This window comes from Aristolochia californica, unplaced genomic scaffold, assembly GCF_029961685.1.
Source record: "Aristolochia californica isolate CCGP_79_NKW_82.1479 unplaced genomic scaffold, dmAriCali1.0.hap1 SCAF_10, whole genome shotgun sequence".
NCBI lineage: Eukaryota > Viridiplantae > Streptophyta > Magnoliopsida > Piperales > Aristolochiaceae > Aristolochia > Aristolochia californica.
Genome location: NW_027181771.1, coordinates 35,015,908 through 35,033,086, shown reverse-complemented (window position 1 = coordinate 35,033,086; position 17,179 = coordinate 35,015,908). Strand labels below are relative to the sequence as shown.

Sequence of the window (17,179 nt, the reverse complement as noted above, 5' to 3'; positions counted from 1 at the left end):
CCGATAGTTGCGTGTGATTAGTCCCGACCGATGGCTGCGTGTGTTAATCCTGTCAACTGCACGGGGCGTCTACATGTGTTTAACCTGTATTTATCTTATATGCCAAGGTTATTAAAAGCAAATATCATATAATATCATTATTATAATAAAATATAAGATATATTTTTATTTAAAAGCTATATTGTGGGCTCATAAGATATGTTGAACTTGGGACTTGACAATTAGTGGAGGGTAGGACTCGAAAACTCTAAATTTGGTCTCACTCTACTTTGCTATCAAGGCATAGGAAAAGGGAATGTGAACTCCTCCAAACGTGGTCTGACTCTACTTTGCTATCAAGGCATAGGAAAAGGGAATGTGAACTCCTCCAAACGTGTTTTATAAGACAAAGTGTGGATTTGGAAAAAGAAAGGACTTACAAAAGTGAGTTTTACTTTTTATTTATATTTTTATTAATGGCTACATCATTTAAATAGTAGAAATCTATAAATTAAGGTCATGTTAGTGCCCTTTCCCCCATATCTTATAACCCAAGAAAAAAATAGAAATACTTTTCTTGGATACATATTTCCAATAAATGCTTTCCATAAGTGCCTTACCAATAAATTATTTGGAAAATCTTTCAAATTTTCCTTGTAGCTGTTAGCATTTTCCCAGAAAAATGGATGAAAATCTATGAAAGTACTATACAATACCATACTTCAATCAATAACTTTTAGTAGAATAAGATGTCTAATAAAATAAAAATCAATTTAGAAACTACTTTTATGCAAAAACAAACTTGTTATATCACATTGACCCACATTTGAGTTGTTGTATTGTCACAAAATTAATAAGCTAGTTTCGCTTGTTCATTTAACCTTCCTTCTCCTAGATACCAAGATTGTTCGCTAGTTAATTTCTTCCTCCACACCATCTTTGTCTTCTTCTTCCTCATCAAACCCTACTTTTGATTCTCATTTGAGTTGAAGGTATAAGTTCTTTCCTAACCCCTCCATGTAATATGATTAAGAGCAAATTGTTTGGTTATGAACACAAACAAAGCAACAATCAGTTTCAACTAGTTAGCTTGAAAGAATGATAAATGAAACAAATCATAGGGGCATAAAATAATGCCATCAATCTTGTTTGTGTTTTAGCCCCAGTGAAGAAAAGCCATTTGATAATATGGAGAGATGTATCAAAAGTAATAGACATAATGGAGGTAAGATTTAGTGAAGGGAAATCAAGTGACCCTTCAGATTCATTTGTTGACCTTGAATGAGATTCTACTTTACCACTTAAAGAATATATGAGAGTGATCTAGCATTCTAAAACCTGGTCATGAATCTGGAACAGGAGTTTTGGTCTGACCTGGAGAGTCTACAACTACACATATGATAATTATCTCCACAAATCCTTCAGCATCTGCATCTGCAGATACAGAAACTATTCAAATTCATTTCCTTTAAATGGAACTCCCATCAAGCTCTACCAAAAAAAACAGTTTTCTAAGAGTGGATCAAATTATACACTTACCCTGTCTTTTCCCATCTCTCAAGGTTGGAAGAAAATTCTGGGTTCTTCTACTGAACTTGAAAGAACAAAAGGGTCGTTCATTCTTCATGGGTATCTTCCCTTCCCTCTCCCTTTCTGGAAAGAAACTCAAATTCCTGCTCAACTTCATGCTCCAATGAACAAAACTGATTCAGACTGAATGTGGAGTGGGCAGAAGAGTCTAAAGAAGATTAGATGTGTGAGGTAACCTTTATTTTTGTCATTAGAACTCAAAACCAGTCTATAATTTCATCAAATATTTATACAAAAGCAGATGCATTATTGGTTTCAGCTCCAACATTCACCATGAGGTTAGGGCCACTGGAAATTTAGTATCCATGAAAATGAATTCAGAATTCCTAGTCAATTCAAATAATTACTTTACAAGAACCGAGAATCAGCCAAAGTAGGAAGCAAGAAGTGAAAGAGAGTTTCCCAAAGGAAAAGCAAAACCAGGCAGCACAAAATTTTCAAGCCCAACCTCTATTTCCTGCCCTTTCTTCTCTCCTCTATGATTAGTCAAATGGACGGAGTCCACCACTTATTGAATTAAATAAGCAGAAACTGACTCTCATCTCATTATTAGACCGCTTATATTACTTGGGTGTTGTTGCAAAGCGCCTGCACTTATGGGTCCCAAACCATAATAACGCATGCCAACAGTTAAAATAACAAAGTTGTATTCATCTCTGGTTATTTTAATTCGTCCAAATGAGTGTTTTGATCAGTAATCAACAACCCAGATGCTCCAGACACTTGTACAGTTCCTAAAACTTTGTACTAAACGATGATTTTAAGCTCGATATAAGTCCACTGATGAGCAGTAAAACTCGGGAGAGACTGACAATTGAGATTAGAAAACAGGGAAGAAGATGATTTGTCAAACATAAACTTTGGTAAAAGAAGCTAATGGGTGTAGGTGGGTTAGGCTCATGGGAGAGACAAAGAGGCAGAAAGAAACTTAAAATTTTTTATCTTATCCTCCAACCAGGATTCCTATCCCTGCCGTTTAATATATTACGTTAAGTCGTAACCCATGTCCCCTACTCTTACTTCCTGCTTTAACGAGTTGGGACTTAAAAACACTGGATTCTTTAAAAAGTCAGAAGAGGTGGTTAAGTCTAGTTTAATCCAAGGGAACGATCATCAGAACTGATAATAGATCATGGGTCACAAATGAATTTTCGTAGGAGAGAGAGAGATCTTAGAATTATGAATCGTTTTGTTTCGCAATGTAATCATTAACAATTCCATGTCACCGGCAGTTCTTGATTTCTTTCTGAGGACGTGCAGGAAATCGGATTCAACCAGCACGCGCAATGGGCCCCACCGCACCACCTGGTGGGGGCCATCGATTGTACCTTCTGGGAGAAGTAACTTGTACGGCAGTTATGCTTATCCGTTTCCAGTTTTCTTCTGTTCTCGAGGGAGAACCAGAAGGGCAGTTACTCGTGACTTACAAGCATAAGGACAGATTCTTATGAAGGAGACAACGAAAGAATCAAGGGTGTTCTTGTCATTTCCATTACGGCGGCTTAAATTCTACTGCAGTGTAAGACTCGCCCGCGGTTCCCCTTTCTGGCGTCGACTGCGTTTCTTTCACACCGGAGTTGGGACTTGAGCTTTGCCCTCGAGCGATCGACAGGATAGACGAGAACCAGGACGACCGGGGAAGTCATCGGAAGGAGGGAGAAAGGTAGTAAAAGGGAGTAAGGAAGGGACGAGGATGCATCCCCAACCACTGGAGACGACCAGCCACCCCACCATTCAGCCGTCATCACCGAGATTCCCTCTCTTCTCGACGTCGACTCCTACCGCCGGGGCGCAGAGGAAGATTGCCATCGCCGTCGATCTTAGCGACGAATCCGCCTTTGCTGTCAAATGGGCCGTCCAGAACTATCTCCGCCCCGGCGATGCTGTTATCCTTCTCCATGTTCGCCCCACTTCTGTTCTCTATGGCGCGGATTGGGGCTCCATTGATCTCTCCGTTGCGGCTACTGACACCGACGAGGAGTCACAGCAGAAGCTTGAGGATGACTTTGATGCTTTCACTACCACTAAGGCTACCAATCTGGCGCAGCCACTTGTCGAGGCGCAAATCCCTTTCAAGCTCCACATCGTCAAGGATCATGATATGAAGGAGAGGCTTTGCCTCGAGGTTGAGCGGCTTGGGCTCAGCGCCGTGATCATGGGGAGTAGGGGATTTGGCGCATCCAAGAGGACCAGCAAGGGCAGGCTTGGTAGTGTTAGCGATTACTGCGTTCATCACTGTGTTTGTCCTGTTGTCGTCGTCAGATATCCCGATGAGAAGGATGGACCCTGCACTCCCCGTGCTACCGCAAAGTCTGCCCCTGCCGTCCCGGTCGAAAAGGAGGCTGAACTTGAACCCTTGCCGGAGGATGAGCAGGAGTACCACGATGCCTCCGATGAAAAAGGTTAGAATTTTCGGCCCATTGTGCTGTTGCTTAATGCGTCATCGTTTACTTGTGGAACTATCGCTTCATCTCCCTCTGTATTTCACTGGTGTCCATGCGGGTTAAAAATTCGACGCTAACAAGAAGAATCTGCACTTCCACGAAGAATAATATATGTGAAGTTTACGGTTAATTTTATCTTTTGATATGAAATTGTATGGATTTTGTTCGTGAGAGTACCTAGCGCCGCGCTCCTTTCTTCATCGTTTATGATCTTTCTCCTGCTTCATGGTTAAGGCGTGTTTCGAGGTTACTGTTCTCCCTCATTTTTTAATTAGTTGGAGACAAATATGGAAGGAAACGTAATTCACTTTAAATCTCTGTTAGTCTAATGTGGTTTACCTTTTAGTTGTGACCAATAGTGCTTTCATTTGTTGTTCCATTGCATTGTCTTGGTTCTCAAGAAGTTGCTTCTGCTGAGAGCAATCAGTTCCGCTGTTTCTTCTGGTTTTCCAGTCTCATTATTCGTTGTTTCCATTTATTTAGAAGTGGACAAAATTTTCGTCCAAACTTCCATTAGGTTTCTCCTCTTCTTAAGATGAGTATGAAATGTTGTCATATGAGCTTCTTGTTGCTCCTAGGTTTTCAAAGTTAGGTCTGGAACTTACTCGTTTTGTAATGTAAATTAGCTGGTCCATTTTGTTGAGTGTTCTTTTATTCCTATCCATGTCTGTGTTTATGGTATCAGAAGAGCCATTAAAGATGCTCTGCAAAGTTCTATTATGTTCAAGCAATTTGAAAGTGATTCTGGATGTTTAACTCAGGTTGACTTGACAAAGTGGGTAATGCCCGCAATTTGCTTATTTATCTTCTTGCAGAACAGTTGTAAATGTCAACATGCGTTAGCTTTTCAATGGATCACAATATTGGAGCCTAAATCCTGGGATTTTGTATCAGCTAAGATATATTTATTATTTTAAGATAAGAGCCTGTCATGCGTACAACTCTTGCATAATTTTCTTGTCAATGATAATAAACAATAAAAGATTGATCAAATGGGTTCACATCCTTGAATTGCACTTGCATTGTGCAAAAGTTACCTTTTCTTTGGTAATGGTACAACCATGAATACACTGCCACTCTCTTGATAGTTCATATTGTACGAAAATCTATTTTTGTTGGATGTACTTCCATCTTCCACTTTTTGATAGTTCATGTTGAATGTAATCTATTCTTTTTGGGCATGCTCCCATCTACTATGCCCCAAAGATCATTTCTTCCTCATCGATGGCTGATGTTTAGGTATTATCAACAGTGTAGCCAGATAATGCACTGGTGAAATTACTTAGTACCTGTTCAGTCCACTTAAACAATAATGTCTAAATAGTCATTGTTTTTAGGAAAAACATTCTGGGATGTCATTCCTTACTTCAGTGAAGATGTTGGGCTTTTTTCCTTTAAAATACAAATGATTTCTTCTATACTTGAAGGGTTATGTTTCTTTGTCCTGTAAGTATTAGGCTCAACTACCATTGAAATGTTAAAACTGTTTGTTGCAAAATCTCATTTCAAAATGTTCTCTTTTGTATGTCAGATTGGATAAGGTGCAATCTTTGAGTTTGAAGCATTATTATGGGTCAAATACAGAACTACTGAGCTACTCAATTGCTTTTCTTGAAGAATATATGTCCATTAATGGGAAAAACAGAAAAAAAAACTTTTGACTGATTGAATGTTAGGTCATTCAAAAATTCTTACCTATGATCTTGGCTTTGAATTAACCCTCAACAATGACCAGTATCATGGTTGTAGATTATAAGAGGCAAGGATGAATGGAACTTAAGTCCCACAATAGATGTAACCTTCTTTTATGGAGGATAGAGAGCTCTAAAAATTTCCCCTACGGCACTTTTCTGCAGAATTGGCAATGTCTAAAATTAAGTAGTTATGACCTCACTGTTGGGTGAGCCTTCCCACTTTGATGCTCTGCTGCTTTTGCTCCTCCCTGTGGCTGTTTTCCCTCCTTTGCCTTTGTAACTCTCTGCTTTTTCCCTTCTGGTTTTTTCTTATTGAATGCTTCCCATTTTCTTTTCTTCATTTGAAAGTATTTCTAACCTTGATCTAAGTTATAGACCTATTGTTTGCCCTTTCTACCATATTATCCCTCATCGCTATTGTTTTTGACCATGCAATACCCTGCAGTTTCCTTTTCCCTGGTTTTTTGAATTTTTTACTCATTTTTAGTATCTTTGGAAGTGTTCAGGAGGCCCACACTTTCTACCTTTACTAACTGAAATATTGGGAGCTTATTAGTTTTCCCATCTCATTTTCCCTCTTTTCAAACATGATCTGTAGCTTTTTTTTGTTTTGAATGTTTAAAACTCTTAACTTTGATCACATTGAGTACATACATTTGGTCCACTGCTGGAAGTAACCTGTTAGTATATTCTTTTTCCATTTTTATGTCTAAACTCTGATTGATTGGATGCTTTCATAATGAAAGAAATTGTGAGAGTACAAATTACCATGGAGGTCATGGTGGTTCCAAGTTGTTGTTCAGCCTGTTTTGATTTCATTTATAGATGAAGTTCCTTGTTCTTTTTTCTGGTGTTTAGTTAAAATTGGTGTCAAAATCATTATTAGGGGCACAAAGCATGAGCTAATTGGTAAAATGATGGAATTCCTGGTGGCTTGCCTTAGTGACCTATACTCAATATATATGTCTATATTGGGATATATATAATGTATATCTTGAACAGTTGTCCCTTACCGCTGTTCATTGTTAAGACTTGAGATTGTCTGGTTGTAACGGTGCAAACAGTTTTTTAATTCTTATAATCATGAATTTGTGAACAATTGAAATTATATCTCTTTATGACCACCTAGTTAATGTATCCTGCTTTCTGAAACATCTCAAATTTATCTTTCGTCCCTTTTTGTTTGCTATGCTTCCCAACTTTTTCTTATTACCAGCTCTTAGTGGACGATCAATTGTTGTGCTCTTGTTGCTCACCCAACATCTGATCTTCTAATGGTTTTGTAATTGTTTTTCTTTTAATTTTTCCTGTTCTCTTTATAAATATGTGCAAATAGACAGCAATTTTTTCTCTTTTTGGTTTATTTCCATTTAAACTAGTCCACCACTACTCTGTTAAGGGAAAACATCACCATGGGTTTTTATGGAAGAGAAGCGAAGGGCCAAATATAAGGAGATGAGGAGTTAGCGGAAGAATAAATGTAAAGTTTGATGGTAGCTTATAGGAAACCATGGCCCTGCTGTCTGTGGTTGTGGCCTTGGTCATTATGCTGTGGTATCCCATCTTCTCAGAAATGCTAATTTCTCTGTAGCAGCAGCCCCTTGGAGACTAGCAGATCTCTTTGATGAGATCTTTGACATCTGTGCACTCAGAACTACTCAATGTAGTCACATTTCTAGAGAAGCCAACAATATTACTGACCAGCTAGCTAAGAAAGGGGTTTCTCTGAGCACCTTGCCATTGGAAACTCTTTCCCTTTGTAACTTGGGTTGTGTACCTTTGTACTATGGAATTCATTTTCTATGCTGAACAGTAAAGATTATCACCATTTTCACCAAAAAAAGCCCTGTATTCTTAAAGGAATAAAAAATTTACTTCAGTACTATTCTTGTTCTCATAATTATTGAAGGGAACTTTGTGTTCATGATCACTTGGATGTGGAAGAAAAGTGCTTTGAGTCTAGAACAATTTTTTGAAACTCTTGCAACCCTTCAAGCAGCATTTTAGTTTCTTGGAATTATTGCCCCACAAATTTCCTGGTAGGTAGTTCAGCTAAAAATTACAAGTCTGCAACATTGTGGTGTTGAGAGACGTATAACTCATTGTGTTTTCTTTTTCTTGATTATGTTTATGATTTCTCTCTTGATTGATTAAGAAATAATGTCACCATTCAAGATTTTTTTCAAATGGATAATAGGACTCAAGAAAAGTTATTAGCAGAAGAAAAAAGTAGAAAATCAAGGTCAATTTATCTTAGCATAAAACTTCCTGAAAACAAATGGTGATGTTCACAAGGGTGTTGTAAATGAGCCACTTAAACAATATTATTGTGTCAGGTCAGGCTGCAATTTTGTCACTATTGCACACGGAAATCAGTACTGCATTTTGATCAGTTTGGTGCTGAAGGTGATCTGAATCTGTATTTCTACTTAGAGTTCCTCAGAGAATCATGTCATTAAGTAGTTAAAGAGTCATATTCCATCAGAAGCTAGTCAGTGCATCGTTTTAGTACCATGTCAGTTATGAGTATCCGTGTGATGTGGACAGAGCTGATGCCTACCCTACTTGCACTCTGTTGGTGCCAGCACCTGGAGGAGTGTCCATGAATGCCTCATGGGGCACTACATAGCAGAACCTAAGCTCTGGATAGGTGGGTGTGCATGTCGAAGGCTGAGCTCATGTGATGCTCTATGTGCTATATGGCAGCACACATGGCCATGTGCTACCCAGGAGGTGTGGGGCCATATGCACAGCCCCATGGGTGAGGCCCCATATTGCCAGGCAGTTTAGGTAGTTGGCTGCAGTCCACTGTAGGGTACTAGTGAGGGGTTATCAGTTATGTGTGAGGGGGCATATATCTCTGTATGAAGGGGCACCTTCTCCTCATGAGCGAGCACCTCCTGACTATTAAAGGTGGGCTTTACACATGTCTATGTTACCTTGTATCATTCATTGGATAGTGGAATATACATTCAACTGTCCAACTCTGTCCAAATCTTTCTCCTGAGCTTTGTGCTAACTAAGACAAGTCGAGGTGCCCTGAGGTAGATAGGGTGCAAGCAAGTGCGAATTGAGCTAGGTTGTATGAGGTTAGTACTTTTAACCATGTGACATTCAGGGACATCATAAGTTTCCACTGCGTGTGGCAGATATGTATTGCAAATATTCAATCTTAAGCATTAGTTTGCCAATAAATATCTACTTGCACATATATATGCTTTTTACTATGTATACTTTAATCTTTGTCTTGTGGGTTTTGGTTGTCATGCATGGTTCTGGGATTCACGAGTTAGTCTTCAGCTTTAGATTTCTGCAACAGGGGTTGAAAAATTTAATTTTTCCTTTCTTGGCAAGCATCCTTATCATGTTTGTGCTAGCTTGTTTGACTTGTATGGGTAATGTTTAACTTCTGATATCCTTGAATTAATGTACATCTACCCCCAAAGAAAAAAAAAAGGAAAATTAGACAATTGTATTTGGGTGACAATCCTCTAAATATCATCAAATATCGACTTGAATGTACATGTGTCAGGTTGAGTTAAACAAGTGTCTAGCATGGTTATAGGAGAGTGCTTAGACACGTGACATGCTGATAAAATATAAAGAATCTGAGTTTGTTTGTCACTAAAGAAAAATATGGAAATTCGAAAGCTATTTTTATGTGATTATGAATGTTTCTTCAGCAATGATGCTCTAACAAGGTTATCTGTTGTCCTTTGCAACAGATGCTTGAAGGTTTCTTGGACATGGCGTGGTTTCTGAATTCCAGGTGAAATAATATGTGTTGTCCTATCAATAATGAGCAGCTTTCTCTTTGTTCTTGGTGTAAATCCTAGTTGAAGCTACTGAGAAGAGTCACTATTGATTGCTTTGTTATCTTTTAGTGCTCCTAGACCTGTTGGAACATGTTTTTTGGTATAATTTGTTTTCTTTTTATATGATAGTTGTATACATTTCTCTAATGCCTTCACTGCCTATACCTTGGAAAACTGAGCTTTTGCTTCTGGATTTAGGAGATAACTATCAGTTACAGTGAACAACATTAATATTCTTCATAACTAACATTCATTTTGGACATAAAACCTCGTTGTTATTGTAGAACAACGTGTTATCTCTGTTTTTCTATTTACTTATTTTTAGAGTCTTAGGAAGAACTACTACCTGCCACCTGTGCTACTTGTATACATGATTCGGTAGGTATTGGAATGACACTAGGTGTCTTCTCCAATGAATCTTGTCGCATGTGAATAAAAGTTTATTTTTATTTATGTCAGTAAAAGGGATAATCATGGATGTAAAAACCTAAGATTTTGTTCCAAGCTCTCTTAAACTGTGAGATAGCTTGGCCTAGTCTATCCGAGTTTTTTTTTGATTTACCGTTGCAATATCTGTTTGAATCGTTTTGTTATTTTCCTCATTGGGAAGTGTGTGTTTTTTTCCCTAGAAAGCGGCGAATTTCATTCAAAGCCAAATAAAGAGAATGAAGTTACAGATTAAAAGGGGTCCATATAATGAGAGATTGGATGGACATTACCTGATTTGCCAACATATCATTGGGTATCGTGTTAGCTATTTGCATGGTGCTAAAGCTCCATTTAAGTTACTGGATGATTCACCAGAGGTTTGACCTGCAATACTAGGTTGTCTGAGTTCAAAAATTCTTGATTAAAGCTTGATTATACTGTAGTATAAGCGGATACTTGTTTACCTCAAAGACATCTTTTTTTTCAAGTGCACTGCACGTTATGGGTCTAGAAAGATTAAGGAGAAAATTTTATAATGTTTCTTTTGTGCTAATGATGCTTGAGCTTTCCTTTGTCGCACACCTTTCAAATTTTGCATAGTGTCAGTAGACATTGTAGGCCTCATGCTTGAACAAAATCTCACCAACTTCAAGAATGACTACTCAGGCTTGGGTTTGTGGGAGAAAGCAGACGTTTGAGCTGGAATTTCATGAAGTACTTGGTGTTAAACATATTTATTTTGGCTCTTCGTTATATCATGAGATTACTCCTCATAGATGTACATAGATATTGAAATACATGGTGTTTAGTATTCATTGTTGACACACTTATCAACAAAAGGACAGTAATGGTTGGTGATAGGAGCTGGTAGTTATCCACCATCTAGCAACTACATATCCCCGAAGATATTTACTTTAAGATCTGTAACTAGAGGATGGCCTGCAGCAGGAACATGCATCTGCCTGTCTTGTTCTTAATCCTGTCCCAGGCTTGCTTTAATTTGTGGGAAGTCTCCCTTCTAAATACGGAAAGCCCTAGTATTCATAATGTATCCACAGTTACTCAACAGCATTGCAGGGGGGCAATACAATACCCATATGTCAACAATCACAATGTGCAGAGATACATTATATTGTATTGCTGTGCTTTGTGCAGATCGCTATAGATTGCTGATGTGTTAGGCAGTGATTTACTTTTTAGGTTTTACAACGCTCTGCAGAAAGTGAAGATGACTTATTCATGCAGGTGTGCGAGAGCTCGATCTTTCGAGTCCTGTGGAGCTGATTCACGCCATGGGCTTGCAAGGTGGTTGTGTTGATGCTGTACTTTCTCTACGCCATGGACTATGCTTGATGATATGATGGTATTGTTATCTTTTGAAGATGGGTCGTTTGGATTTCACAGCTTGTTACATATCAGTCCGTTTAAACTTTAAACAGTTTATTTTTTGCAAATTGTTGCCTGCTTTTTTTTATCGTTTTTCATGTTGCTTCGAGTGCCAAATGGTTTTCTTGTCTCCCTAGGGTTCTTTTTGGAGCTTCAAAATTGTGCCATGTTATGCAGTGCGTATTCACGATATAGGATACGACAAAAAAAAAATTCGTTAAAATCTTTTTCAGTAGCAGTGCTGGTATCCCCCAGATAAACAAGAAACACAGGATAGTGCATGAATACAAGATCATCGGGGACCTTCTACCGGCAAATTGTGAGAAATAGATGGGAGTTGAGCTTTGAATTAGTTTTTTCTTGACGGGTTTCTTGTTCCCATCAAGCCGTTTGATGTGCCTACATTTCTTTAACAGTCTGTACCCTTTTTTTTTTTTATTGGTTGTGCATCTGTTTTCCTGCCGGAGAAAGCTTGTCCGGTGGATCATTCTTAATGAAAGCATCTGGCATCTGCCGCAGGGTCCCCTTGTGTTTATAAAAGTTTAATCTAATAAGAATAGTGCTTTAGTAGTTTAAGTTTAAATTAGCAGGCTAGCATGTAGTCATTTCTTGCTACGGTTTTTCTACTCAACAGGTATCCGAGATTTTAATGGATTGAACCCAGCTTCGTTTTGGATTTCCTTTCCTCTGCGGGTAGGGGTAGGTGTTTGGACGGGAAACCTGGCCGGAGCAATAAACTGATTAGTTGTTCATGGTAAACTAAGCAATAGTTAATGATACGATCAACAAATGACTTGTTATTTTATCATTAAGATCCATCAGCCTAAAAATTCAAAAGTGAATTGAGGTCAGGATATTCCTGAACCAGTATAACAACTTCAATATCCCCTTTATAATTGTTTCTATTTTCCTGGCAAGCACGAAATTAGAACTAATCTGAACGAATAATAGCATAACAATATCAGTTGCACACTATTCATAAAATATTTCCTCTAGCGTTTAAAATAACCAGACATGACTCTAATCGAAGACATCTCCACGAATAAAAGAAGTTCCTTTGTGGAGAATGAAGATTTACCATCTCCAGTTCAATTAACGAACGGACTTAAGCAACTAACAGTGTGCCAGCGCTATGAATCCTACGCACATAGTCACTTGGCTGCGACACCAATGAATTGCTTCCAATGTGATAATTAGTTCCTCTCGATGCAGCTGGAGGTAGGCGTCCATGTCGGCCCTTCGATGGTTTAGGTGACATAACACCATGACCTGATCGAATATGGCTAGAGGAAGATGCTATCCTATGAGTAGCCACACCCTGGTTTCTCCTGCGTGAGAGTTTATGATCCGATATCCCCCCGCGATCATGCTGATAAGCAGTCATGGATCGAGCAGATCTGTCTGAGACTTCTTTTGATGAGCTAGTTCGGATTCTTTGCACGTTGAAGTATATTAAATACGGAAGAAGGCTCTGTAGATATTTCTTCAGTTGATCATCTCCAACATTTCTCTGAGCAGGGTTGCCATCCAAGTTAAAGGCTTGCAATGAGTTGTAATTGGACGCAAGCTGTCCCAGACATCTTGTGGTTGAGATTTTGTTGAACCCCAGGTCCAGGATGCTCAATTTCAGTAGACGGTGGAGACCTTCAACCTCACTGATCTTGTTCCCCGTAAGATAAAGCTCTTTTAGAGAGGAACAAGATGCCAATCCTACAGGTCAAACATAACATATTAGCTGAGATCAACCAGAATACAAAATTGAATATATTGGTTAAATTGTTTTTGGTTAACCACCTAATGGCAAATCTGAAGCACAAAATGGAAAGGTATATGCACATTTAGTAATAGTAGGTACGTTTATTTCAAGAGGAGAAAATTGTATTGAAATAAGTATTACATTTCCAAGTGTCAAATATCCTGAAAGTGGAGCATGTATCTTAAAGCAATCAGTTACAGGAAGGCCACAATACAACATACCACGACCAATTCTACAAATGTGGTTGTAGCTGAGATCCAAGACACGAAGACGAGAAAGCTCTCGAAGACCTTCGATAGCAGAGAGATTATTTTTAGACAGATTTAGAACATGAAGACCCCTAGGAAGCAGTCCAGCAGTTATCCGAACTGACAAAAAAAAAAAAAAAAAAAACAACCATGTTAATCAACACGAAAAATGAAAGAAAAAAGAAAGAAATCAATCTCTGATTCTCTAAGAAAACAATGATTATCAGGATTGAAATACAAAAAAAGATACATCCTACAACGGGCAGGACAATCATACCTATGGCATTGCCTGACAAATTTAATAACCGCAAACTAGCAAAAGCACCAAGAAATGGCACTGCAACCAACCCAAGATTTGCCATCTGCGCTGATGAAGATGATGGAACCAGTGCAGAGACGTACTTGTTAGCCGCTTCCATGTCAGGTGAAAATCTGTAGTCAATCTTAGCAATTATCCCACCATTTATCACCTGGGCATCTCTCTTAGAAGCTGATTTGGAACACTCCCCAAGCTCAGGAACAGGGACGCTACCATCAAGATCAATTTCACTCACCCACTGTTCAATCCTCTTCATGTTATAGTGTTTGTGAGATAAAATGTGCCGCTCGAAATATGACAGTTTTGGTTGATGGTTATTTCCTAGACCTGTCTCTTCTATTTCGTTGGGGATCTGGTCATCCAATAAGCAGGGAAAGTGGCAAGAATTATGTCCATTAATACAATGGCCGTCAGACTTATTCTTTCCAATCTCAAAGATATTATATTGCTTTTCATCTACAATTTCAAAAGATCCACCACTTGGGTTTGAGAGAACACAATCTTTGCCTTTGGGAAAAACATGAGATGTATAAAACATATCATGACAAGATGATGCGCTTTTGGAATTGTGGGGGGTGATAGAGTATCCATCCTGACTACTTAAATGCTCTCTCGTCCACCCAAATGTAGCACTTAGACCATTAAAAGACTTTGAACGAGCAAGCTTGAATTCCTGAACTGGTGAATCTACTCTTAGGCACACATTAAGGTTAGAGAAAGAAAATGATTTTGCAACCCTAGGAGACAAATCAGGTGTAGTATGGCATAAGGAGTAGTCAGCAGGCCCATTAGATGGCTGACCGTCAACGTTTTCATGTGCCTCTCTGTCTGAATGGTTTAAATCTCCAATAGAGAAGGGACCTATATGATTTTCCAGGTCAGTGTTTACAGCAAGAGAAGAATTGATGTCCACAGTTTCTATATCCTCTTCCAGGTCCATAATTTCCCTATCCAATCCACTTCTTAGGGAATGGCTCTTTCTGAGAAATCCCTTATTACAAACCACTCTTTTGTCCTCTGGACAGCTTTCATGATTCATTTCTTCTGATTTCCAGCAATCCTCGGGAGGAGACTCCGTACTGGTATCAGATGGATTACTTTTAGACATTGGCAGATGTAGAGAGCTTGAACCTGAAGAGAAAGTGGAGTGCTTTGTGGTCTGATCCGGTAATGAGACTTGAGAGTCTGTTTTTATTGTTCCCACAGATGGTGGGAGAGATCTCTAAGACATGAGAAAATTTTCTTTTAAAAATACAAGCCTCGAAGAGAAGTCCCCAAATGAAATGCTTCAAAATAACTGTGAATTAAATAAATTCAATACCTTTGATTTGTGGTAATAATACGAAGAAGGGCAACACGAAAACCTGACCATAATGCAATCTACAGGGTTCAGCTCAGCTTCATTCACTCTATGATTATTTTCAAATCTCCAAAAAAGAGCAGTCAACCAATATACTATTTTGCCCATGTATGGATGAAAATCAGGGCTACATAGGCTGAAGATGTTAATACTAAACAGTCAACAGGAACAAACAAGGTACTCTTAGCACATAGCAGAATCTGGACCAGAATTACCTTAGCCGTAATCAAGTGAGAGGCCTTCCAAGATTCGGCACAGCCTCCAAATGTAGGAAGACTTTGAGTCCCACAAGAAGCATGAATTTATCAATGACTCAAGGTCGCCCCACACCCACCAAGAGGTGTGAGATATATATATGTTTTTTGCAGCGGCCAGAGTGAATAAAAAGCTTGATTAACTAGAATGAGCCGACCCCAAAGACATAAAAGTGAGATGCACCTGCAGCAGAAAAAAAAAAGGGTGAAAACTTTTGGGTTCTAGAGAAATGAGAAAGTGACTCAATACTCTGATCAATTAAACAGTTACAACTAAATAAAAATTAAACAGCCGCTAAATTTCCACAATCATATACTCGAGAGCTTTCCTGTTTCTAAATTGTTTTTTAAAAAACTATTTTGCATTGTAATAAGCATATATGACTATATGCATTCACTAGACAATTTTCATCATTCTGCCAGGCTTTGCCTACGATCCATATATAGGGCAGGTACAAGAGAAAATTCAAGATAAGTGATTACTTTATTGCTATTGATTCATATCTTCAGTATGCAGGAATGAAATTTTGGATTATAATCTGCATGACCTTCTCAAAATACCTAACTGAAGCAAAAGACGTGCATCCTGCTTATTTAGGGACTGAAAAAATTTGCATTCAACATATGGTTCCCAAAAAGTTCAAAGGATTTCTGTTTTCAATTGTCCTTCCAAATCATCAAGTCTCGTAGCAAAGGAAAATAAATAAGTCCCATGGCATAAAACTGGGTTCAATACTAATGCAGTTTCAAAGCATTTAGAAATGTTTCACTGTTTCTCATTCCCTTAACCATGTTTTAATCACTTAACAATAAGAATTTGTAGCATTCTCAGACGAGTCAATAACATAGATGATGGTCATCAGCAGCATATTATCAGAACATATGCCACATGACCACTTGACTCATACACCTGAATGCTTGCCAATTGGCGACGTGAAGCACATGCCTGTCTCATTTCAACCATTAAAAATTCCATACAGATGTTTAGGCCAGGTTTTGTTATTTTCATCTACTTACAACACGAACTGGAAGGAGAGACAACAAATTCGAACTGGAAGGAGAGACAACAAATTAGCTAGCTTAATTAAAAGAGATTTTTTTTTTTTTTAGAATATTCTGGGCACTGAAATGGAAAAAAATTGCACATGTCACACGAAGGAATAAAAAATCAACAACAAAAAGAGCCAGGAAGGGCGTAAGAAAAAGTGATTTACACAATGACAACAATACCCGATAATATTTTTTCTTCGAAAAGGGAAAACTATTCAGATATCAAGCCAATGCACAAACAAATAAAATTCTCACTTCGCCTCTGTTAAGAATCCGAAAACGCCCTTCGATAAAACAAGCAATCTGGCATTTAGTTACCCGTCACAAAATGGTCCAACAAAAAAAATCCACCAGCAAATTAATAAACAAATAACAGAATATAGAACACACCTTTTCCTGGCCAGATTTGTGGTGGTTATCCTCTAAAACATAAACTTCGCCCTACGAAGAAAAAACCAAGGCAAACCAATAATTATTTGGGTCTTTGATAACCAGAAACATGCTCGATGTAAGGTAGAGAGCTATTTATAGGGCAAAAGAGAGGAACGTAAAACCAGATTTTCTTCTTCTCTTCGTATTGGAAAAAAGTATTTATTTATTTATTTATTTAATTTTGTTTTTCTTATATTTCAGTTTTCTTTCTTAGAAAAGCGGCATTCAAGGACCAACGGAGATGCCTCCACACTCGACATGTTCCGTTGCAGATGATCTTTTGTTCGAGATAAATGAGGAATCCCGCGCTCATCTTCTCCTAAATGCCCTGAACGTTTCCTTATTTACTTCAGTACCCCTCCAAACAAATTTTTTTGTTTTTGGCTTTTTGGCATATTATAGATTTACCTCTTGTAAATTACT

At 38.3% G+C, this 17,179-nt stretch overlaps 2 protein-coding genes across 3 annotated transcripts; one reads left to right on the top strand and one right to left on the bottom strand.

The window, feature by feature from the left end:
• Positions 1 to 3,103: 3,103 nt before the first annotated feature.
• LOC137942610 (universal stress protein PHOS34-like) lies at positions 3,104 to 11,467 on the top strand. Its single transcript, XM_068788318.1, has 3 exons — positions 3,104 to 3,971; positions 9,433 to 9,476; positions 11,197 to 11,467. Exons 1-2 carry the CDS (start codon positions 3,263 to 3,265, stop codon positions 9,438 to 9,440), a joined length of 717 nt encoding a protein of 238 aa, XP_068644419.1. The 5' UTR covers positions 3,104 to 3,262; the 3' UTR covers positions 9,441 to 9,476; positions 11,197 to 11,467.
• Positions 11,468 to 12,201: 734 nt separating this feature from the next.
• On the bottom strand, positions 12,202 to 16,914 carry LOC137942608 (uncharacterized). 2 transcript variants are annotated; one of them, XM_068788317.1, is made up of 6 exons: positions 16,715 to 16,914; positions 14,982 to 15,458; positions 14,444 to 14,882; positions 13,619 to 14,413; positions 13,315 to 13,461; positions 12,202 to 13,047 (listed from the first exon to the last, which is right to left on the bottom strand). In XM_068788317.1, the coding sequence occupies exons 2-6, from the start codon at positions 15,126 to 15,128 to the stop codon at positions 12,443 to 12,445; spliced, it is 2,133 nt and encodes a 710-aa protein (XP_068644418.1). In that variant the 5' UTR covers positions 15,129 to 15,458; positions 16,715 to 16,914; the 3' UTR covers positions 12,202 to 12,442. The 2 variants fall into 2 exon arrangements, with proteins under 2 accessions (XP_068644418.1, XP_068644417.1); XM_068788316.1 differs by having other exon boundaries at positions 13,619 to 14,882.
• Between the last annotated feature and the right edge of the window lie 265 nt (positions 16,915 to 17,179).